General features: G+C 45.4%; 1 protein-coding gene across 5 annotated transcripts in view; it reads right to left on the bottom strand.

Moving 5' to 3' along the window:
* Positions 1 to 25,750, bottom strand: part of LOC135920358 (rootletin-like) — a 380,210-nt gene that overhangs the window by 219,451 nt on the left and 135,009 nt on the right. For 4 of the 5 annotated variants that reach the window (XM_065454609.2, XM_065454613.2, XM_065454611.2 and 1 more), the window contains 3 exons: positions 23,781 to 23,801; positions 6,523 to 6,675; positions 5,368 to 5,629 (listed from right to left, as the gene is read on the bottom strand). In XM_065454609.2, coding sequence (XP_065310681.1) covers positions 5,368 to 5,629; positions 6,523 to 6,675; positions 23,781 to 23,801 — 436 coding nt within the window. The remainder of the gene's footprint in view (positions 1 to 5,367; positions 5,630 to 6,522; positions 6,676 to 23,780; positions 23,802 to 25,750) is intronic. The other variant, XM_065454610.2, reaches the window with a different exon arrangement.

The following is a 25,750-nucleotide window of genomic DNA, read 5'->3' as shown; positions in this document are numbered from 1 at the left end:
TGAACAGATGGACATGCTCAAAAATGTTTTCCAAACCTTCATACAAGTATATACAGTCGTCGACCATTTATTCTGACCTCACGGGTACTTCAGAAATGTCAGAATAAACAGGTGTCCGAAAAAAATAAATTCAGGAAAAAAAAATGCTTTATTTCCACGCACTTATTCAGGCTCAGCAGTAGGTTTGAAAACATCATGAATCCGCCATTGCACGCTGTTCCATTTACACGCAATCAGATCAGCCTGAATCTCGGAGAGGGTCATGTGGTCACTATAGGCAGCTGAAAGCACAGCCACTGCTTGTACAAGCTCCGCATGTAACGGCAGTGGCACACATGGTGCATCATCTTCCGACTTGGAGTCATCGTCCGGTGGGTAGCAGAAACCTGAGGAATGATCTTGTTGTCGTCGAGTTCTGCGCATGTCAGTAAAGCACTGTCGGCATCTGTGAAACTGTCAAATGAGACGGTGTCCGGAATCGCAATGCCATCACTGCGCACGTCTCGAAGAACATTTTCAGTGTCAGTAGGGAGCACATCGGCAGGCGACAGATCCTGGGCCTCCACAAACCTGCTTCATCGATTACAACAAATCCAGCATGCCGAAAGCAGTTGTGTAGAGTGACAGGGGTCACTGCCTTCCAGGCATCTATCTGCAAGCATGCTTACTGCCGACAGAAGGCCAACAGCGTACTGCTTGCCAGCGCAGTGGAGCATGCGGCTCGAGAGGCGTGCTCTGTAGAAGACCTTCAAATTTTTTACAACACCCTGGTCCTGTGCGGGCACTGTCGGCGCCATTAGACACTTGACGGGATGTTTCCATATGCCACGTTGGATCACCGCAACCTTGACACGGCACATAAAGCAACCTACACCGTGCCGTCACGCCGCCACCAGTCGGGCAAACTAAAAACGTGGCTTACTCGCAGCGTTGTGCACAAAGAAAAAAACAAATCAGCTGCTGGATGGCCTTGACGTGGCTTACTAAGCTGAGACCGGAACTGCAGTAGCCATTCTACAGAACCAGGCAGACAGGATGATGATGAGCAGGGATTTGCAGTCACGCCACCTCGTTGGGCAGCAAGTAGGCTCAGTTCAAAACAAAAATGGCATTCAGCAAGTCGAACCATGCACCGGTCAGAGTCGGTGCATGGTGCTCTCGACCGAGTTGGCTCAAGGCGTGTCCGAAAAATCAGACAAGAGGTTGCAAGGTGTCCGAACTTTCGGCAGCTTTTATACGTTACGGTCTATGGGGAGAATGGCGGTGTCGCGAAGCAGTCCGAATAATCAGGCATGTCCGAATTTTTGGAGTCCGAAAAATCAGTCGGTGACTGTACTTGGACTGAGCTGCACTAATCATTGCTGGCATAGTGACTTGGAGTTTCCTTTATTTAAAGTGGTCCTTACTGTACATCTTGATTTCTATGTACCTATGTTGCTGATAGCTTGCTACATTCTTGTTATGCAATGCTAGGAGACTCCCGAGCATGGGCAGCACCATGTTTTTTCTTGCCTAAAGTTTCTAAGCATTCAATTTTGGGAAAAAAATTTTTTATATTCTATATCGATTCGATATTCGGCTTTTTTTTTCTTTATTCGATTTATATTCGATACAAAATCTACTATTTGGTATTCACATAGGACTACTCAAAAGGCAAAAAACAGCGACAATTCAGTGGCAGGAGGGGTCGTGCCCAAGACATCGTCAAAAAGATAACAATACACTATGGAATGGCTCTGCGAAACAACGACCACATCGAGGGCATGAAGAGGGCAGTCGTGGCGAGATTATGCCACATGACATCGATTGAGAAGAAAAACCGCGCATACTTTGTCCCCCTGCACCTACGAGCGGGTGTAGGCCCATGGCAGAAGTGCCTAAGGAGAGCCTCGACCTACCCACAAGTACAAGCTCAGACACCATGTAACTGAGGAAATCTAGCCAATTTTCCAGCAGCTTTCCGAGTCTAAACTACTGAAGCGCTGCAAAAGGAAGACGCAGAACGCAGCAGAAAGCTTGCTCCCTGTGATATGGTCCATCCCACCAAAACAGGAAAATGCATCGCTGATAGCAGCTGAAATGATTACCAGCGAATTAGTGTGCCATTTCTTCCGTCTCTAAACAGCGTTCTGTTCCTCACAGGGCATACAACCTTCAGGACGTGCCCTTCGTCATGCAGCTGAAAAATATGCTTCCCGCAAAAAGAAAGCACTCCAGACAAAGGAGAATACAGCCAACAAGCCACAAAGTCAACCAGACAAAGAATACTACAGGAGTGGTGGCATCTAGACAAATAAATGCAGTGTAAATTTCAAATGCATTTCTTCTCGGAAACGTATTTTCACCCATATACTGTGCTTGCAAAGCCGATATCTCAACAACTGTTGCAAGTATTTAGACCCCACTTGTTTTATTATACTTTTTAGCCAGTGCTGCCTACAGTGATAGACTTGTTTATTTAACTTATGCCTGTTATATTTTATGAAGTGCTCTTTTGCGAGTACACAATTTGCATCTGTCCAATTGCTTTACAAGTAATGTAAATTGAAAATTATCTTGGTGGGCAAGAAAGAATTTGCTAATTTCGCAGCGTGTAGCATGCATTTGAGAATATTTTCAAAGCTCAGCCAAACTTCTGTTGTAACTCCCAAGCTCCACAGGCTGGCTGCTTACAAAGGCTAAAATGGAAAAAGGTTGGAATTGGAACGTTTCTGAGATATCACTGCCACATCTTCAGACACTGGTAGGTGTTGCATTGCTAACATGTGCGCCAAATTTCATCTAAATCAATTCATAAATTGGGAAGTTGGTTCCGATCAGCATGGCTGCCCTTAAAGGGACTCTACAATGTTAAGTCAAGCTAAAGCGATAGATTAATGCTCAAGAATGTCTAAGGCATCGATATTATCATGAACAGAGCTTTAGTAATCGAGAAACTGAAGTGAATGCAGGAGACGATTTGAGACTCTCCCGGGACATTCAAGTACTAACCTGATGACACAGGCAATCTTCATTTTAATTTTGTCACTAGTACTCAACCACTCGTAATAATAAGGTCATTGCATTGCATTATAAGATGGAAGAAAATGCTACTTGTCCAGTTCTATTCAATGTTTAGGAAAAAGATCTTACTGACGTCGCCCTTGACAACGACGCGGGCGGTCAAAAGGTTTTGTTCTCGCTTGACCCTGCACTGCTCATGCTTTCATATTGCAGTAAGTTTCATTATTGCGTAGTGCTGCACTGGTTTTGTTTGCTTGCGGAACACAAATTACAAATAGCAGAGAATGCTGCATCCATGTGATGTCGCACGATGCCCAAACAGTCCGTGGCACGTGACCAAAAGCAGTTGCAGCGGTGAATACAACCTGCTGCCTTGGCTTGGTTTCTCCATGGCTGTGCGCTTTTGCATTTTGCACAAGAAACCATACTTCTGTCTGTCGTGCCCCATTTTACTCACCGACAGCGGTAACAGGCCGTGATGGCATATGCAACGTCCACACTACCCGGTTGGGAAACAGGAGATTTGAATTGCAATAACGGTATTCAGACCCTTCAGATGCAATTTTCTGTTAAACTAAATCTTTTCTCGGCACGAAACAACTGCTGCAGGGTTTCTGCAATGCTATTTTAACAGTCCACGTTGGCTTAACATTTGCCTTCAGTGACCTTTTAACGGGGTACTGAGCAATATGCTTAAAAAGTTGGAGAACCTCTATCAGAAGCTTCGCACATTTAAAATTTAAATAAAATCTTCGGTTTTACATACCAAAACCACAATATGATTATGAGGCACACCGTAGAAGGGGACTACGGAATAATTTCGCGCAGCTAGGGTTCTTAAACATGTGCACAATGCACCGCACACGGGCATTTTTTGCATTTCACCTCCATAAATATGTGGACGCTGTGGCCTGGATGTGATCCCACACCCTCGGGCTTAGCAGGCAACAGCGAAGCCACTATGCCACTATGCCACCATGGTGGATGCTTCTCACACTGACAGATTACACATAGCATGTATGAAGGTTGGGAAGTGAGACCAAATTTGTTCTCGATTTTCTGCCCTGGTTTCATTGACCTTATTGTGATGTCATGACTCAGAACAAAATGTGGCAACATTGTGTGGCAATAACATGGTGTTGCTCCTAAAGAAATAAACGACAGTACTGTGTGCAGTGATCACGCAGTATGTCATGTGTCCTGATCACGCATAAGTCCTGTGTCCATCTTCGGTGTACTGAAATTGAAACTGGTTCGTAGAAACATGCATAATGAGGTAAACTAGTTAGGCCACTCCGGCACTTACTAATACATTTACAAAGGTTCAGAGACTTTAAACCTTTACTTAGCAAAAAAAATGACACCTCAAAAATGTTGTGCCAGTACTCTTGAACACTTTCCTGTCTGCATCTATTCCCATCAATAGCCCACTATCGATGGTTGCAAATTTGTATTTTGCCGCTTTCCAAGTGCTCCCAGACTACTAGCGATATTTATTGGGTTATTTAGGATGTATTTAGTCAGTTTTGGTTTTCGGTTTTCTTTTCCCATTGCTCACAGATTTTTAAAGCGCCTCAGGACAAGAGGTGTGGTCAGTGTGATGAGCACCAGTAGTTTCCAGGATGGTGGCGGTGGCGCGCGAATCGTGCACGAAAGCATATCATTTCTACTGATTCTAATGCACCTGCACACACGTTTTTGGATTTTGGAAGCAGCACTGATGCAGAAAACAACTTTGATTCATCAGATTTCAGAAAGGGTTTCGCTTTCTTCACCAAAACATTTCAAAGCAGCTGTACACTGATATAAAGATATCCCGTGTGTTCTAAAGGTCACAGTTCTTATCTGCAGGATGTTAAAATCCTTCGGATGGGATCATTTTCTGGTGGCCATGCAAGGAATCGAGTTTTGTGCGGAAAGACGGCCGAGAGTCAACCTTGGCAGCTAGTCACTGAAATGAATGTTTTCTTTTACATCTCAAGAAATTTTTTACATAGAAAGATAATCGCTGGAATATCGCATTGGTTCTTTACATTGAAAATATACTATATAAAGTTTTTAGGGTCTTTCTGTATGAAGCAACAATGGTTTTTCTATAAAGTTTCTCTTGTTTTCAACAAATTTGGTTGAAACTTGAAGATTTTTTTCACATTCTTTTTATTAAATATATTGTTTGGGACTAGTACCGTTGGAAAAAGCATATTTTTTACTCTTCAATTTCCTACTATACATTTTGGTATCAAGCGTCCTCTGTGATACGAAAAGAAGTACTTACGAACCTACCCAGAAACTGCTGCTTTTCCTACGGGCAAGAGAGTGTTAAACAGGGCCACCAAAGCCACCTGCTGTCACTGGTCCCCTCACCTTGCAGGGCGTCTATGTCCTTGCGGGCCCGGAGACATGCTTCCGCCTGGGCCTCCGCTTTTGCCTGGGCGCGCTGCACCGCTTCCTCGAGTGTCTCCCTCTCGGAGCGGGCCTGCTGCTGCAGCTTCTCCTGCGAGGCAATCTGCCGTGCCAGCGCCTCTGCCTGCTGCACTGCCTGCGCCTCCCGATCCCGCCGCAACACAGACAGCTGCTCCTGCAGCTCGTCCATGTCCTTGGACAAAGCGTCTGCGCGGGACATCGCCTGCACACAGTTCCTTACCATTACCTTACCGCAACAATGCAGTGCTGTTGTATGCAAGAATATGGAAAAATATCAAGGGGCTTCCGATTAGCATCTTTCCTATAGTGTTAGGACACCTTGACAACACATCAAGCCAAGCCAAAACCAATTTTACAGCCTTCATATGCTCTATACCACATGCCGGTGCTGTATCACGGCAAGGCTGACTTCATGAAACCATCTGCCACTGTGCATTCTTCTTTCTAAAAAATCAGGCACACATTAGATTTGTATTTCATTTAGGAGCTGTAATGTCAGTTCTATGTTAGTTTTCTCCATTTGACACAGAGAAATTTGGTGCACATTTCATTTGGGGGAGTTACAGAATAGGGCCAATACTGCCACATGAATCATGGGTATGTGTCGACGTCTTTCCTGCATCTTGTTTAGTTCTACCTGCCAGATAATTCGACCAATATTGTCAATCTTGTCAGTGCCGAATTAACCGAAGTCGACTGAAATAAAATTTCACATGGGATGGGAAATGAGTGGGGACAACTGTTCGAGCCTAAGAGAACACGAGTCGCATTCTTGAGCAACTTTTTCAGCAGTACTTTCAATATCACGTTCCATTACATTGAGAGCGACGTGTTGGTGACATGAAATTTCAGTTTACTCATCGTGCGAATGCAGAAAATTAAAATTAATTCAGTACTTAAGCCTGAAGTCATCAGCTGTGGCAACACAGCTTTATGCCTGCCACGTTGGACCACACATCACCATGAGAGTGGCCTTTCAGTTGTGGCAGCCTCTGACCACACCAACCATCAGGCTTTACCACAAACCAACAAGAGAGCAACGAAAGCGACCTCTTCAAAGGTGGTCGATTGAAAGTGTGGCCATAGAATGCTTGCCTCGAGGTGGGCAGCACGGGCATCAAGCAGCTCGTGGTGCTTGCCATTCAACTCCTGCCGCAGTTCCGCCTGATGAGACTCGCTCTCCCGCAGGAGCGACTCCAGGCGAACTGTGCTCTCCCGTGCCTGCCGTTCCAGCTGCTCCGACGAGACCTGCATCAAGCAACCGGGTTGATATCAACGCCTGCTTTCCCTGGATGTGATGGAGCCTTTCAGGCATTGTGAGTAAAAGCATGTGAATGCTTGGTTTTTCAAATTCTGATGATTGCATACTTGTAGCAGACTGAACAACTGAACTACACTTCCGAATACTTACCATATTTACTCGAATCTAATGCACACTTTTATGCGTTGGATATTGCAAACACTCAGTTCAGCCCTTGGGCGCAGCCGGGCAGCCACCATTGACCTTTAGCGCAACCTCGTGACGTGACGTCACGACAGCCGGAGGAAAAGCTGGGCCCCAACTCGCGCAATATGCAACGCATTCTTGGCTTAACCAAGCTAAGCCTGGCCATTTTTTTTCCGACAAAATGGGTCCAAAAATAGTCTACGCGTTAGAATCGAGTACGACCCTAAATGTGCATTACCATATCGCCATTGGCCTTTCTCCATGTGCTTTAGTACATGCGCTTAGGTTAGGGCATCGTCCGTCTTCCAGTTTTCCGCATTTGCCCTATCAGCATGGAAGTGCTGACTGCAAAGACATGCCAAGTTCATCACGATGCCGCAATTAAAAGGAAAGCGATCACGTGTGCGGAGACGGACAGAAATCAGGCCGTATCACGGGCGTTCAGAGTTCCCGAAACTTGCGTGAGGGTCTGGCACAAACAGGAGAAGCTTTCTACTCCAGCAGCTGCTACGCACAGCACGGCCGCGCGGCCCTTATCTTGAAAGCGATGTGTGATGGAGACAAGAGTCTACACATCTAGGCACACAGCGCTGTGTTCTCGTCGCTTAGTGCGTGTCGAAGTAAGAGTCTGCACAAAGGTCAATTCGATCGCTCTTGCTACCACACTTCCCCACTCCAGCGTTTTCGTAAAGAGTTTCCATGGTCATTGCATGAGATGTGTTCATGCTTGCTTATGCGCGCGTGACACCATGCTTGTTAATTTAGCTAGTAAGCGAATGTTTAAAAGTTTATACGGCCGATAAAACTGCTATCCTATTTATGTATAGCTGTCTACTAAATTGCTGTCATAATAGATGCTTTGCCTCTCAGGCGAAACTGCGACTTTTCTTTCACTTATCGCAACTTTAGTGTATTGGGAGCAAATATTTGCTTTTCCAAATGAGGGAAAGTCGTGTTCCTGTATGAAAGAATGAGGTGTGTGGTACTGTAAAGGACTTTTCCTTCTTAAGGTCGCGGTAAATTAAAATTAAATTATACATTAAAATTGAGAGTGGTTATTTTTTCTTTTTTTTAGCCACGGAAAACAGATGCACGCTACAATAGAAGGTGCATTAAACTGAGTAAATGCGGTATAACTCAAAATAATTTGAACCACGAAATACTTGGTTTGCCAGTAGGGTTTCAAATGGTCCACAAGTTGCAATGTCACCGCTGATGCGGTAGCATCGTGATAACATTTACATAAATCACTTTAAGCTTTTCTTTCTTTACTGATAAGCTAAGCTCGCAGGGCATGCCACACTATAGGGCATTCTGTTGCATGCATATTTATATCCCGTAGTGTCTCTTGCTTGACTTATGATGCAGTGTCAGTGCTCGACAAAAAAAAAGGCACCCTAACAATAAAATTAAGGTAGAACCCATCTCACAATGACTGTCAATGGTAATGCAATTAGCATTCAAGCAATGAAGCCACACACCGTATTGCTGAAGTCACATTTATTTAAAATCTACAGTGGTCATTCTGCGACTTCCATTGCTTCCACTATATGTAACTTCCACTTTCTTCTTTATCAGCCCGCTTTGGTATGACACTCACTTGCTAAGGTCACCTATGTGCATGACAACATGACGACGATGCAGTGACAACAATAAAATTATGAAGAAAAAACAACATCGATGGAACGATAAGGTTATGACGATAGTGGCATGACACTAATGAGCTGATTCCGATATGATGACAATGGTGTAATGACGACAGCATGACAATGATAGCATGAGAACTTGGAACGGTGACGAGTGTATGACAACTGAATGACGACGCAGGTGAAACCAAGACAACATGACGACACGGACGCACGACAGTAACTCTCCGGTGATGAAGCAAATGATGACGATCTCATGACAACACCAGCATAATGACGACTGAATGATGACAGCATCATCACGCTAAAATTACAGAGAAGGAATGATGCTGATGGAACTAGGAAGACAGTAATTACGACAGTATGACGACAACGGGATGACATTTCTTGAAGTTATGACGATGGTAAAATGACAGTTTGACAACGGATGTGTAGGGCAATGGTGTGACAATGGCATGACGATGACAGTATAACAACAAATGCATGAAGACGACGTGATGACAACAACACAATGAACATTATGCCACAAGAACAGTATGAGGATAATGGGATGACGAGTGTATGACGACGATAGTGCGACGACTACTATATCAAAACGATGGCAAGATAATGACATGATGATAGTCGAATGGCAAAGCTGGAGTGATGGCGACAGAACGACCACGATGGCATCATGGCGACAGTACAATAATTAATGCCTGATGACTGTATGACAACAATGGCAGCCACCATGGCATGACGACAATGGCATGCCAATAATCACAATTGAATCATGACAGCATGATTACAGAGAAAAAAGATGTTGATGGAATGATGAAGACAGTATGACGACAATAACATGATGACTATGAAATGATGCTAAGTAATGACAATAGTAAAATAACAGCGTGACGATGACGGCATGACAATAGTATGATGACTGTGAGACAATGGCATAACAACAAATGCGTGATGACGACTCAATGATTACGATGGCATGACAACAGCATGAGGACAACAGTATGACATAAAAGCACTGTACACAAAGACTGTATGACGAAGTAGGAGTGGAGGCAATAGAACAACCTCGACGACATACGGTATGACAACGCATGACAGACAGTGCCTGGTGACACTGCAATAATGACAATCGCCTGACAATGGCGACATAATCACAATTCAATGACGTCAGCATTACGCTAAAATGGCAGAGAAGAAATTACGTCGATACAACAACAGAGGCAGTATGACAACAGCATGACGACAATGAGATGAGATTTCTGAAGTGATGACGATAGTAAAACAAGAGTGTGACAACGACTATGTAAGACAATGGCATAGCAATGGTATGAGAACTATGGGATGACTACCAGTGTATGACAATGATGGCATGACAACTACTGTATCATGAACACTGTCTGACAATGATGGCGAGACAACAGCATGACAATAGCCGGATGACAAAGCTTTTTTTGGAGCGACAGGGATGGTGTGACCAAGACCGCATCCCGACGACAATATGACAATGAATGACTGAGAACTGTATGATGGCAATGGCAGCCACCATGCATGTCGACAATAGCACAAGAACAGTGGCATAACCTTCATTGAATGATAGCATGATTACGTTAAAATTATGCAAAAGGCATGATGTCCATGAAACCATGAAGGTAGTACGATGATGACAGCATGATGACTACGGTGTGACATTACTGAAGTTATGATGATGGTAAAACGAAAGCGTGATGACGTGGAAGCGTGAGCACGACAGCTTGACAACAATAGTATGATGACTGTGTGACGATGGTTGATGGGAGTGGGATGACGAAGTTAGAATGACGATGGAACGACCCGACAGCATCATAACGATGATGCGTATGAGAATAAATGCAGGATGACAACTGCATGGTGACGATGGCATGAAAACATTGTGAGGACAGAAAGATGATGATGATGGTGTGATGGCTACTGTATCACAAAGGCTGTAGATGATGGTGGCAGGACGACGACAGCATGACGAGTGTCGGATCACAATGTGGTTGTGACGGCGATAAAACGACCACAACAGCCTCATGACGACAGTATGACAATGAATTCCTGACGACTGTATGACAACAATGGCGCGATGATGACATTATGAAGCGAGTCAGATGACAAAGCTGAATGGTAGCAGTGCAATGACCATGAGCACGTATCTATTTGTCCAAGCTTGTAGACGACTTGGGGCACTAGGTCAACGTATGAGGCTGGATAGTGTGGGGATGCGCGACCCTCGCGCCTCCCCTGATAGCTTGTTTTCCCGCATAGCCCCGTCTCCGTGCGGCGTCGCCGCGTGGGCCGCGGCGTTGGAGTGGTACAAGCGTGGTGCGAGAGATGGCGCGAGCGCCGCGCCGCTGCGCGGTTACTTGCGTTCGGGAAAGACAAGGCGCTCTCTCTTGGGTTCGAGGCAACGAGCGGGGACGGGCGTGCCGCACGTGCAGCGCGGCTCTTTCCCGGCGGGTCGACGCACAGCGGGGACGTCTCCCGCGTGCCGCCACCCATGCTTCTGCGAGACCGCCGCGCGTGGCCGCCTTCGAACGCGCCACGATTCGCGTGACCATACACGCGAACGACCAGGCGTTGGGATCCAGCATGGGGCGAACATATTCGCTCGCTTCCGGTCGCGGTAAGTCGGACTTCTAGATTTGTCGCGCGCCCATCGGCATGTTTTGTGGATAGCAACTCGGCTAGCAGGCATTGATGTATGAAAGGTGCAATAAATGCCCTTGTGACTGTTTGCACTACTGTGTTGTCGTTCCTTTGTCCCAAGAGTACGGTGTGAGAATCCCCACATCAGACCCCACAATAGATAAATAAGATAGGCTTAAAATGTCTGAAGTAGGCAAAGAATGCTAGTTGCATTTAAAATCAAGTACCACAGGTGCAGCAGTAATGCAGCTACGCTGTGTGTTAAATTACTTGACCAGTTGTCATTCAGGCTGTGCTTGACAAATGGCAGCAACGCTAAGGCCAAATGTGTAGATGTGTAAAAGGTGTTGTGGCAGTCTCACTGCATGTCGTTTTCAAGCAGAGACAGAAATCAGTGGCGATGCGAAAACGTGTCAGTTTTATTAGTTGCTTCAGTCACTGAAGTGCCGTCTTCTTCAGCCCCAAGCTCGTGCTCTTCTTCCTCAACGTTGTGCAGAGCAGTGTAACATATTTGCACCCAGCATGGAAGCACTGTCTCAGTGGTTCTTAGGCAGAAAAGGGCTGGCAGCATTTAAGCGGCTGGCATGAATGGCGTCATGGGAAGTCTGGTTGGAGCAAGCAGGTGTGACTGGAGAGACCTCATAGGTTACTTCGGCTGCCAGGCAGAGGACCCAGTAAAGACCAGGGTAGCGAGACATTAGTTTTTCCAAGAGGCCGACGCATCGGATGGGAGACCATAGAAAGACCACAGACCCGGGAACATAGTCGGTGTCACAGTGATGACCGTCATAAATGCTTTTCTGCTTGTTCTTAGAAGCGCAAAGGCGATGGTGAGCAACTGGTGTGCTTCTGGAAATGACATCACGGGCATACTAAGACACAGACTCTTGAGGGGTAGGCAGTATTGTATAAAAAGGCAACATGAAATCGCGGTTGCACAATACATAAGATGGTGAGTAACCTGTGGTGTCATGGCGTAATGAAATGTATGTGAATGTGACAAAAGGGAGAGCGGTATCCCAGTCACAATGATCGTCAGAAACATACATGTAGAGCACATCCGTTATTGTTCGAGTAAGCCGTTCTGTAAGACCGTTAGTCTGCAGATAGTATGCAGTAGCATGTTTGTGTTTGGTAGAACAGGAGCGGAGCAAGTCCCCAAATGTAGAGAGGAAGCAGCGACCCCGGTCGGTAAGAAGATGACGAGGAGCACCATGTAGACGAATGATGTTGTGTAACAGGATGTCAGCTACGTCTGTTGCACAGGGGGTTGGGATCTCTGGTGATTGCGAACAAAGTTGTTTAATCAGTTGCAACGGCAATTCACTTGTTGCCTGAGTCAGTTGTGGGGGAAGGTCCCAGGAGGTCTATACCAACATGATAGAAAGGTTCGGCAGGAACATCAAGAGGTGGGTTCGGCAGGAACATCAAGAGGTTGGAGTCGATCAGCAGGAAGCACAGATGGCTTCTTCCGGTGCTGACATCACTCACAAGAAGTAACATAGCGGCAGACAGATCAGTAGAGACCAGGCCAAAATAATCGTCGCCAGACACGGTCGTACATACGAGACTCCCCGAGGTGACCAGAAGTTGGTACATCGTGCAGCTCGGACAGAATAGTGGTACGAAGATGCCTGGGAATGACAAATAGCATCTCAGGTACACTGGGGTGCATGCTGTGCCGATATAAAGTGCCGTCCTGGAGTAGGAACAAGCGAAGGAAGGAATCACTTGATTCAGGTGTGAGCTTGTCTATGATACCACGTATGTTTGGATCTCGGCACTGTTCAGTAGCAAGATCAGTGAAAATACAGATGCAAAAATTGGTCGCAGGAACACCAAGAGGATTGGCTGGGTGGCGGGACAAGCAGTCAGCATCTTGGTGTAAATTGCCGGACTTGTAGGAAACTGTGTACGAATATTCCTGTAGGTGTAGCGCCCAGCAACATAGGCGACCGGTAGGGTCTTTGAGGGATGAAAGCCAGCAGAGCACATGGTGGTCTGTGGGGACTGTAAACGGCCGACCATATAGATAAGGATGAAATTTCACCACTTCCCAGACAAAAGCACTGCACTCATGTTGAGTAACGGAATAATTCCGCTGAGCTGGAGAAAGAAGACGCCTGGTGTATGCAATCATTTGGTTGTGGCCTTGCTCACGTTGGCATAAAAAAAATGGTGCCGATTCCATGACCACTGGCATCAGTGTGGACTTCTGTTGGAGCAGTTGGGTCAAAGTGCACGAGAGTGGGTGGAGATGTCAAGAGAGAGATAAGCTTTGAGAAGGTGGCTGCTTGTTCAGGTCCCCAAGAAAATGAAACGTCTGCCTTCAGAAGAGCAATAAGAGGACGGGCAGCTTCCGCAACATTGTGCACTAAGCGGCAGAAGTTCAAGCATAGGCCCACGAAGCTCCGAACATCTTTAGTACATGTTGGCACAGGAAACTTCTGTAGGGCACAAACTTTGTCGTGGTCTGGGCGTAAACTAGAGGAGTCAACAAGACGACTGAGGATAGTAATTTGGTGGTGCCCGAAATGACATTTACACGAATTAAGTTCAAAGCCAGCATTGCGAAAAGCAGAAAGAACGAGCGAGAGGTGCACCAGGTGCGTGGCAAATGTGGGAGCAAAAATGATGAGGCCAAGGCCAAGATGAGGACTTAAGGCCAAGCAGGAGTGTGTCCATCATGTGTTCAAAAGTAGCAGGAGCATCACATAAATCAAAAGGCATGACTTTGAACAGACATAAGCCATCAATTGTTATAGAGGCAATGTTCTCGCAGTCCATGTTGTTGACAGCAATCTGCCAGTAGCCGGAGCAAAGATAGATGGAAGAAAAGTACTTCGCACTGTGGAGGCAATCAAGGGCGTCATCAATGCATGGTAGAGCATAAACATCTTTGTTGGTGATCATGCTGAGGTGCCAGTAATCCACGCAGAAGTGCCAGGTGTCATCCTTGTCTTTAACTAGAATGACAGGAGAAACCCAAATGCATGACAGTTTGACAATTCCTCGAGAGAGCATCTTCTTGACCTTCATTTGAATTTCAGACTTGTCATTCATGCAGGGACCCATGGTATGGTCACCTGTGAATGGAGGGTGCATCACAGGTGTCAACACGGTGTGTTGTGAGTGAGGTCTGGCCTAAAGGGCGATTACCTTATTCATTCAAATCTAGGCCGAGTGTTCTTCAAATAATCATATACCAAAGTATAAGGCTGGCTTAACTTAGAGGATTTGAAAAAACGGACCAGTTTGTAATTGTAAATGATAAATATGATGCATAGCTAGCGCCCTTTGAAAAGTCAGTATTGCAGCCACTACTAGCCGCACGAGTAGCCAACTGAAGTACATGAGCGACGTCGCTACTTTGACCTGTGTCGTATCGGCGTGCAATGTGGTTCATAGCGTGGTATTATCGAAATGACACCAAAAAGGCGATGCCACTATAGTGCCGCTTTCAAATGAAAAGTGCTAGCCGCAGAGGCATCGTCAAATGTCCAAGCTGGGCGGGACTTCAGCATTGATGAGAAGAACGTCCATTGTTGCAGGTAGCAAAGGAAACGTTTTTGCGTGTGCTGCAACGAGGAGATGACAACGATGAGGAAGATAAGCGCGTGATAACAGAGGAACTGTTCATCAAGATCGCACCGCCTTTCAACGAATACAAGCCGTGCCGCACTGTCTGCGCAGAGGCGAGCTTGCACACATCCGCAAGCGTACGAGGCTAGCAGCAATTATGACAGAGTCAGCTCAGCATGTTCATATAAATAAATGCCGTTTCCATTTTGTGAGTGCCGTCCTTACTTTTTTGTTTGGCCTACATTCGAGGTAAGCTTTTTATTTTTCCAGCTTCGGACATTCCGCAGTTGACAGAATCGGGGCCAGCCTAGATTTGAGTAAATATGGTATTGAGGTAAAAAATGTAGCTGAACAAGGAGTGCAGGTGGCATAACCGGTTGACGTGGTGGGGCGGAAGTCCGGGAGCAATCATGTTTGTGAACTGAGGAAAGACAGCCAGCAAAGAGGATGAGCCAACGGAAGACGACGTAATATCAGCAGTCAAGGCTGATAATTGGCAGTCTTGGGAGGAGGGCAGTGTACCTAAGGCCATGTCTTGCGGTAGGACGTGGTCACTGATGTTGAAGTTGATGAGAGGAAGGCTGGTAGAGTTGTTGGTGATAGTGACGATGGTGTGCAGACGAGCAACGTGATGGGCAAGAAGGACATCTGTGAGAAGAGGCAACATAGTCACCATCAGGGACAGGTAGAGCTGGAGAAAGCAGGACGTAGGTAATGGCTTGTAGGGCAAGTCAAATGCAATCGGCGGAGCACAGTTTGCTGGGAACTTTCTCAGGAGGGTAAGGACAAGGTCAACAGGTCAGGAGCATCAAGTCAAGTTGAACAAGTATGGTGAAGCAGTTGATAGGAGCACAGTGAGCAGATGGGAAATCAAGGCCTAGAATAATGTCATGGGGCACTCTTGAAGAACAGTAAACAAGACAGATGTCTGGCTGCCACCGACACCAACACAAGCGGCACACATTCCTATTGTGGCCAGTGTTCTTTTGTCAGCGACTGGCCCAACACAGGACCTCACAGGTGTCAGGACTTCAGTGAGCCATCTACGAAGCTGGTCACTCATCACAGAGATGTGTGCGTCAGTATCAGTCGGAGCAGTGATAGCGACACCATCTACAAACACATTAAGTAAATTCCTATCCATCGGTAAGGTCAGCAGAGGAATTACAGTCCGGGTCATTCTAGCAGCGTCACCCTCAGAGCTGCACCCGTCAGTTTTCCACAGAGCACCGGTACATGGGGCACAAAGACCGGCAACTAGAAGGTGAGCGAGACAGCGCCGACCCACATCGCATGGCACGGAAAACGGTGCCAACGGTCACAGGCAGCCATTGAAAGCCACGTGCTGGTTGGGCATCGTTCTGCGCATGCTCCGAAGAGAACAGCCAACGGCACGCATGTCAAAGTCTAGAGGGGATGGCATTTTGGCTTGCGCAGCACAAGTGCCGTAGCATGACTGGCCAGAAGCGATGTGCGCCGATGCTCACCACAGGAACAAGAACTGCGCTCTAAATTGCACTCTCAAAACACATCACAACCTGCTGCGACGTTAGTCTCAGTTGTACTTTCGCAGATGCACCAGCTGCCCGCTGCTGAGCCCTAATCCGTATCTCAGAGATTTTTCCTTTGAGTACTAGCCACGAATCTCAAAGGATATGCTTTTTGGTACTACGAACACCGATAACTCACGGCCGTCGCGTTACAGACATTATCTGGTGCCGCTTCTTGGCGGTACACCTCGTAGATAAAGAGCATAGCCTCCAAGATGTAACATGAAAAAAAGAAAGAAATACGCAGTTTCGCCCGAAAGAACAAGCATCGATTGTGATAGCAAATTAGCAGACAGTCGTACAAAATAAGGATCAGGCGTATGAACTTGTAAACATTCCCTTGCTAACTAAAATACTAAGCATGGTGTCAGCGTGCACAGCAAACACGAACACATCACACCCAAAAACTACGGACACTCGCTGTCAAAGTGCTGGTGTGAGGAAACGCGGAAACAGCAGCGAGCGAAGTGACATTCGTACTGTTTATAACTTCAACGTAAACTGAGTGCCGAGAACAATCAGCACGCACAAAGCTACGAGCCGCCGATGCGAACAGACTCGGCACCCAATGCAGATTGCTCTCAAGATACGGCCGCGCAACCGCCCACAGCCGCCACATGCACAGTTCCAGCAGGAAAAAACTCGCCCCTGGCACCTCACAACGTAGGGTGCCTCGCACGCAAGAGAAGACGGCGAGCTTCCTCTTCGCATTCGTCCCTTTCGCATGGGCGAGATTGAGCTGCGATTGAGCTGCGATTGAGCCGCGATTGTTGGCTGCTCTCGCACGCTTTTACTCGCGCATAAAGCATAGGGTACACTGTGACGGCGTTATCACCCTTGGAGTTTACACGGAACCTCGCGGTGACACCGACGCCCACGCCAACGGCAGCAATGCGCTTGGAGTGTCCATATACTTGCTATCACAATAAATAATAATAATAATAATGAAAAACATGCAGCGCCGCGTCCGTGTGTTTATCTTGAAGGTCTTGAGAGAAGGAGAGAACCGACCTGCAACAGAGGGCCGCAGATATAAAAAGCAAAGCTGCGTGGCGACGATCATCGCCAACATGCTCCTCTCGCACCAGCACTCTTCCTATCCACAATGGCACAGAATTCGAATTATTGGTGGCAGTGATTATTTCAGTATGAATTAGGGGGATGCATAATGCTTTCAACACATGGTTGAATGGACCACGGCGGCTACTTCAAATTAACCGAAATTTCCAATTAACGAGTTGTGAATTAACAAGATTTTACTGTATTGTGGCAGCAACAGGAAATATGGCCAATGCCTCGGTAGTTGAAACAAATCGTCTGGTCATCGGACAGCTACATAAACTTCTCTTTTGCATCATAAATTACATTGTTGGATTAATTTTGTTTTCTCTGATGTTTGCTTTGATTTCAACTGCAGTAAAACCTCATTGTAACTAAGTTGAATCCAACACAAAAATACGTGTTTGATCCAACATTTGTCACAAGCACATATCGATCGAGAAAATTTTCATACTTAGTTCGTTATATCAAGCTTCAGCTCTATTGCAGTCCCCCTGTACCACATTTGTTTAGAAAATACAATAAATGAAGAAATCTTGGGTACTAGACACGAACACACACAAGACACAAGGAAGGAGACTGGACAGAGTGCCTCCTATGAAGAAATATGAGCTCGGAGAAGAAAATTAGAATACTTGATTACTGAATGGAAATTTTACACTGATGTCAGAGCATATTGGACTTCGATCCAGTTGAGTTGAAATCTTACTAACTGCACACTGCTAATATGTAATGACTGGTCGACAGTCCCCACAGTGCAGCAACACACTTCATGTGGACTTCCTATGCGTCAATATACAGTGAACCCATGCCGTTTAACTAAAGTAACAGAATGAGGACACCACAGAAAAGACACCTAAACAAACCAACATAAAAATGCTGAAACAACCAGTCACAGCAAATCATCACGAACAATGACAGACAGTCAAGTGTCTCTGAACTGCCCATTTCTTAGAACTGCTGAAAATTTGACTGCATCAACAACTGTTGAAAGGCTAATCGCAACGAAATTCTAGACCACATAAAAGCCAAGTTTTAGATAGCGTATGTATAAACCAGCCACGGTGCAGAATATTACATTTTTAAACACAAAAAGCTATTAAAAAATACCGTATTTGCTAGTGTAATAAACACGCCTCCCCTGCCTCCCCCAATTTTGTCCTTAAGAACAGACTCTTTAATAAAAATCGTGCACCTCGCCTATAGGGCTGGTATTCAGAATGTATGCTCTATCTCAGCGTGATTGGCCAGCGCTGTCAACATCAGAAAATCATTCATTGTGCAGCATACAGCAAATGCCTTTTGAAGCAAGCAATGGTAAACACTGGTGACACGAACGCAGGTAATGCAAAGATGAAACTTGTCGATTGCGCACTTCTATTGTTGATGATAATGGTGTACAATGCTTCATCATCGCAACATTGTCTCTTGTAGTGCCATGCAAGTACGGCAGCAGCGGAACAAATTAAGACAATACGCTTGGCCCCATCACATTACTCTGCCGTTTGCCATTCCACCTCGACTGTTTTTTTTTGTTGATTGGGTGGCACACTGCGTCATCTTTTTTATTTCTGCATTTCTGAGCATCTGCTGCATGTCCTGCAGCAGACAGCTAAGACAGTTAAAACTCGGCCAGTTTCAAACTGAAAGCCATAGAGCATGCCCTAGGGCACGGGAATCGTGCCGATGGATGGCATTTCAGTGTCGGCCCAGTGCTGGCGCACCAGTGAAGAAAACAAGAGGACTAGCTAAGAACATAAAAAAATTATATATATTATCGCATGTTTTGAGCATCAAAACAAGGCAGGTTTTCTTGCGTGGTGGAAGAAGTTGTCAGCTATGTGAAGAGGCCAAGTAGGTCAGCAGCACGTCGTTGCGAATAAAGGTGTATTTTTTTTATTCAAATTGTGTATGGGTATTTACTAGGGGTGTGCGAATATTCGAAATTTCGAATACGAATCGAATATTTTCCTTATTCGAAGCGTATTCGATTCGAGAAATGCATATTCGTAAATTCCCGAATATTCGAGGACGGCCGAATAATGGCCGAAACGGCGAATATTAGGACAGACTGTGAATAATTTAGCAATTAATGAATTATATGCTTGCTCCACATTCTCCTAAGAACATGTTTATTCACCGAGAGCTTCACATGATCCGCTCATTATCTGTATGCTCTGCATCAAGATGGCAAATTGGGCCAGTTGGTTGGGATTCATAGTAAGGTTCGTTACAGCGCAACACAAAACAAGGACAAAAGAAGGTACCAAACGACGACAGCTGTAACGAACCTTACTATGAATGTGTACGCTCTGTTCCAGTCTATCTGCATCAGGCCCGTGAGACATGATCAGTTTCGATTTTTTTTTTACCAAGCTTTATTCCAGGGCTCTTTCATAACAATATATGATGTACTTTCGGGCTTTGTAAGTATGCGCAATAAAATATGCACCCAGAAAATGTTACCTGGACAAATGTCACAGTGCATAGAGAGCCCTTACTTTGTGAACATGTTGAGCAGTCAATTTTCCTTCGCGATAATCTCTAACAAGCGTTTACCTGACAGAGCATTACCTGGCATTACCTGAGTGCATTACCTATAACGAGTGTCTCTTTAACCTGAAGCAACCTCGTAAAATGCAATATTATTTTTAAAAGGGTAATAAAGCTATTGTTACCTCGTTTTGCAATTTTTTAATACTACACATATATTCGATATTCGATTCGATAATCGAAGACAGTTTTTCGCCTTATTCGTATTCGATTCGTATTCAAAAATTTCAATATTCGCACACCCCTAGTATTTACTATAAAGGCAAGGTTGCAGTTGCAATTTTTTTTTCACAAAAAAAATATCATTAAACTTTTTTTTTCCCCATAATGAACACACACCCCAAATTTACATAAACTTTTTATAGGCAAGTGAATACGGTAGACGTTTTTTAATACTGAACGTAAACCACAATTTTGCTATCACTCCTTACAGGAAATGATGTGTATGACCAAGAATGGGCGGCTTACTTTGAATGGCCTCCAAGATTAGATGCCCTTGTGGTGTGCTGAACATAAATCCCAGCATGCTGCCTTTGAGATTTTGTTTGTAGTTCATCCTATCTGTAATCCCTTCCAGGATAATTCTCATTGACCCCTAACGATATTCTGTTTCACATTTATCACATAGTATTTTGTCTCACACCACCCCTCTGTAATGTCTTTGGCCTTGAGGGTATTCTAAATAGTAAATAAATAAATAAATAAATAAATATGGGTGTGTGAATACTCGAATCAAATAGTGAAAGCTTCAATATTTCTATTCACGAATCGAATATCTACTTGATTTTTTGCATATTCAAATATATTAGGCGCAGAGACCCGCACAGTGGCACACGCCAGATGTGCCACGGAGCTTCTTATGCTTGATGACACCCTAGCAAGCATGTCACTTCGTTCTCGGCACAAAAGGAACACCGAGCGTGCTGCCAACGTGCTGCCCCGGCCGAAGTGGCAGCGGCCTTTGTCACTACGAGCACTCCCCTATGTTGGCCCGATGCAGGGATCGAACACATAGCAGCCAAGTGCAGCACTTTGCAGAACAGCGCCACGTCAGCCAAGTTCGCCTCTGTCGGTACGAGGTCCATTCGGGTCAACGAGACTAACTGAAATGACAACACGATGTGAACAGAAAGAACGGCAACAAAAGCAGCAGGTATTTCCGGAGGTCCAAAAGCGTGTGCGAAGATCGGGCCAAATGGGTGCCATTAGACTCGCAAGATCGTGTTGACGAACTTCACACCATTTGAACAGCCATCAATCTAACCCGCACAAGTGATGTCAGGACCAGTAACTTGTGAGCCACCAGCACGAACATATTAGCAGTGAGCATTCCACGTTGCTTTGCGAGCCGTTGCCACGTGGGAGAGCGACGCATTTTCGTCACGGCCACACTGCCTAGGCCGTTATTGACTGAAGTTATGGTTTGGTACCAAATCGACGCAGATCTGTTAGCAGCAGCCACACAACACTGGAATTCCGACAAACCACCTTGCAAACAAAAGTAGGTACAGCAGAGCAACAAAGTGGTTCAGAGCTGCCATCTTTGCGACACACCGTACGGCGGCCTCTTGTTCCCAAACTTTTCATAAATGTACGTTGGCCTCTGTCACAGACCGGCGCCAACCATGTTGTATATATATATTTCTTTAGAGTGCGTTTTTCGGGCATACCGCTCAGAAGCTACGGGAGGAGGCCGCGAGAGAGGGCGGAGAGGACTGCCCGGGGTCGAGGGGCATCTGGAGACGGTCGGCTTTGTGAGCCGCGCAAGCAGCTGTTCTTCGGAGGCGGCTTCGCTGTCCCCTTCGACGGAGCCGGGGCTTGGCCGCGGTGTAAGATTACCAGAGTGGAGCAGGCAGAGCGCACGGTGAAGAGAGTTGTGCGCCCTGTGTCCACTGTTCGGTCGCTTCCGCTGGTCGGGATCGCGGAGACGGCCGGGCCATAAATCAACAGTGCGCATGCTGTCTTCGGTGGCGCAGAGAAAAAAACGCCCGTAAATAACCGCTGGGCACAGCACTGTTTCTCACCAGCGCCTTCCCTCCGGTAGCTCGTTAGCAGTTCGGTGGGAAGGGACACAGTCGGGTGGAAACAGGCAGCGAAGAAGGTTGTGTGAGTCCTTGCGGCGTGCGGGGCCGAATTCCTGACGGCGAGGCGCGCGTTTCATCGCACCGGGCCCGCCGCCTTCGAGCCATCGCCGCAACGACTGCCACACAAGCCGTCCCCGTTCTTCGCTGCGCTCCGATATGGTCTGTCCGCCGGCTTGTCCTCTTCTTTCTTCTGTTAACTCTCAAGGACTCCTGTGCCTCTAAACTCCTTTGTTTACTTTTGTTGTAACCCTGCCTGATTATTGTGTGTTCTGGTCGTGTTTCCAATTTTGTGTGCTTCTCGCCAATTCTGTTCGTTCCTACTTTGAGTTCTTTGTTCCCTTATTGTCCGTGATCAGTTTTGTGTACTATTAAATGCTTGTTATCCCCCTTCAACGAGTTGCTTCGTGATTGCCGACGCACCGATACACGGGCGTCTTGCTCGGGCTGACCAACCCTGAATAAATAAATGTTGTACAAAAACCTCTCGCTTGTAGGCCGGGGCGAAGCGTAAAGCGGACCCCCTGTGCTCCGTCGGCTGGCGCCTGGCAGCCGGATCGGCGAGCGAAGTGTAGGGTTTTTGTGACAGCCTCTTTTTGTAGCTTCGAGTAACCTGTCAAAAGACTAGCTTTGCACAGCGGCATGAAAACATCATGGCCTGTTGCATGCATTTGCGCATACAGTGGATGAACGAAGGGGAGAGGAGAGAAAGTGGGAAAGGAGCGAGCATTGTGCTAACTTGCCATAACTCTTCAGATTTCAGAATCTTTGACTGGTGGAAAATCATACCAAACCTGACAATGAAACGGCATAGATTGCATGTTCATTTTATGTCGGCACCGGCTACGTGAAATGTGGTGATCGAGTTACGTATGATGCGCGCTCCTTTCATCTGTTGCGCAGAATGGCCTTACGATAACCCACCTGTTTTTTAAAGCTGAGATAGTCCTGTATTACGGGGAAAATCTGGAAAGCAAAACTTTCATTGCAATAAATAAAAGACTGACTTAAAACATAGGCCTACTACTACACAGACAACCTCATTGGTAAGTACAACAGAACGTCCCTACTAATTCATTAGTTTTAGAGGAAAGAAAAGCCCCCGATTTTACTCAACAGAAATTCTATTAAAAATGTTTTCTAGGTCCTTCATATACTAGAATTGAGCTGTAAGCAGTGCTCGCACATTAATCGGGTGTTCCTTTTATTAAACGCAGACAATACTGTACATCTTGATTTTTAGATACCTAAGTTACTTATAGATTGCTATGTATGTTCTTGTTATGCAATGCTGGGAGACTCTCGAGCGTGTTCAGCCCCGCATATTTTGCCCAAAATTTGTAAGCATTAAATTTTGTGGTAAGCTTTACGACATTCGATATTCAATTCAATCTTCTTTTTTTTTTCTTGATTGAATTCAATACTTGATTCGCAATCTACCATTCAGTATTCGCACACCCCTAATAAATAAATATCTGAACTCTCAACTGCACATGTCATTTGTTTAGGTGCTATTTAAAGGCTGCTAATAAGAAAATCACACAATTCCTAGCTCTGCAGCTTTGCCAAGATCACTTCAGCAGAATACACTACTCGTCTACAACCAATTCAACCAAAGTGAAATTTTGTTGCTGTTGGCCTCGAGAAGAAGACAGTCCTGCATAACTTGTTCTGAAATGACAGCATCTAGTTTTTTCCAACGAGGCATTGCTGACATACTGGAGGAAGGGTTAGGTCAACTAAATGATAGAAGACAAACTTTCCTTACGTTCAGTGCCTTTCGTGCAGCCTAGGAAAACAGAATACCAAAATACAGTTATCTTTGCAGCACTGAACGAGGTAGACAGAACAAAGCACATTTCTCTGCATGTAATAATAGGAAGGAGAGCATACAATTGTAGAACTTTGCAATCTCGTAACACCCCACAAGAAAGTATTCAATGGACAACTTTTGTATAAACTCTGAAATCACAGATGCCTGTGCAACATGTAATGCAAGAGGATTGCGGACTTAGTGCATCTGCAGAATGCAATCATCTCTGCCAGCTGCCAGAGAAGAGAAGAATTTCTCGTTTGCAAATCATAATGTATGGTCAAACACAGAAGTTCGCGAACTACAGGATCTCAGAAAATGTTCAATTTCCGTGCAGCCTGTAACAGCAGTCAGTAAAACCAAACATCACCATGTTGTTCACATACAGTGGTAGAGGCTGTAAATGCGAATACTAGGCTGTGTAGATATTCATCTTTTCCTCAGATATTGTGTTCCGTAAAATTGTGGTTGACAGTACTGCAAAAGCCAGAGCTACAGTGCCTGAACAGCCTGGAGCTGTGTTTTTTTCTTACTTCCTTTTAATTTATTATCATCCAGAGTAAAATTTCGATGTCTTTTTCTTTATTCATTTAGTTATCTTTAAAATTAATCAATATCTTTCAGATGTCTCTCAAGTTTCTGCAAGATATGTAGTATTTTGTTCATTTTTTAATTCCCATTACCACTTTGTACTATTCATTAGGCACCTTTTGGTACAACTCCGTGTCTTTCTCTCTCTCTTTATTTCTTGCTTCTAAAATATCCAAAACTTATCTCTTATCAACTCCTGTTTTTTTTAATAAACAGTGCCCTAGACTGACAATGCCTCTTACACGTAAATAATTATTTTCCATTTTTGTCTTCCCTTGTTGAAATTACCAGCAGAAACCTACAACATCCACATTTGCTGTCAATGACGACTAAACAACCCCTGTCTGAATATATTTCGAGTTAACTCGTACAACTCATCTGCATCATCATCATTATCAGCCTATTTTATGTCCACTGCCGAACGAAGGCCTCTCACTGCGATCTCCAATTACCCTTTCCTGTGCCAACTGATTCCAACTAGCACCCACAAATTTCCTAATTTCATCGCACCACCTAGTCTTCTGCCGTCCTCTACTGTGCTTACCTTCTCTTGGTACCCATTCTGTAACCCTAATGGCCCAACCTGTGCATTACATGACCTGCCCAGCACCATTTTTTTCTCTTAATCTCTATTAGAATATTGTCTATACCCATTTGCTCTCTGATCCAAACCGTTCTCTTTCTGTCTCTTAAAGTTATGCCTATCATTCTTCGTTCCATCGCTCCTTGTGTGGTCCTTAACTTGTTCTCAAGCTTCTTTGTCAGTCTCCAAGTCTCTGCCCCATATGTCAGCACCGGTAAAATAGACTGATTATACACCTTCCTTTTCAATGATAATGGTAAGCTTCCAGTCAGGAGCTGACAATGTCTGCCGCATGCGATCCAACCCATTTTTATTCTTCTGTGAATTTCCTTCTCATGGTCAGGGTTCCCTGTGACTAGTTGACCTAGGTAAACGTACTCCTTCCTAGACTCTAGAGGCTGACTGGCGATCCTAAACTCTTATTGCTTTGCCTCGTTATTCATCATTATCTTTGTCTTCTGCATATTAATCTTCAACCCTACTCGCACACTCTCTCTGTTAAGGTCCTCAATCATATGTTGTAACTCGTCTGCAGTGTTGCTGAATAGGACAATGTCATCGGCAAACCAAAGGTTGCTGAGGTATTCACCGTCGATCCTTACTCCTAAACCTTCCCAGTTTAGTAGTTTGAATACTTTACCAAGCACGCAGTGAATAGCATCGAAGAGATCGTGTCTGCTTGTCTGACCCCCCTTTTTATAGGTATCTTCCGAATTTCCTTGTGTAGAATTAAGGTAGCTGTGGAATCTCT

The sequence above is a fragment of the Dermacentor albipictus genome, chromosome 1 (assembly GCF_038994185.2).
Source record: "Dermacentor albipictus isolate Rhodes 1998 colony chromosome 1, USDA_Dalb.pri_finalv2, whole genome shotgun sequence".
NCBI classification, from domain to species: Eukaryota; Metazoa; Arthropoda; class Arachnida; order Ixodida; family Ixodidae; genus Dermacentor; species Dermacentor albipictus.
The sequence above is the reverse complement of the archived record's forward strand: the minus strand, read 5'-3'. Positions and strand labels throughout refer to the sequence as shown.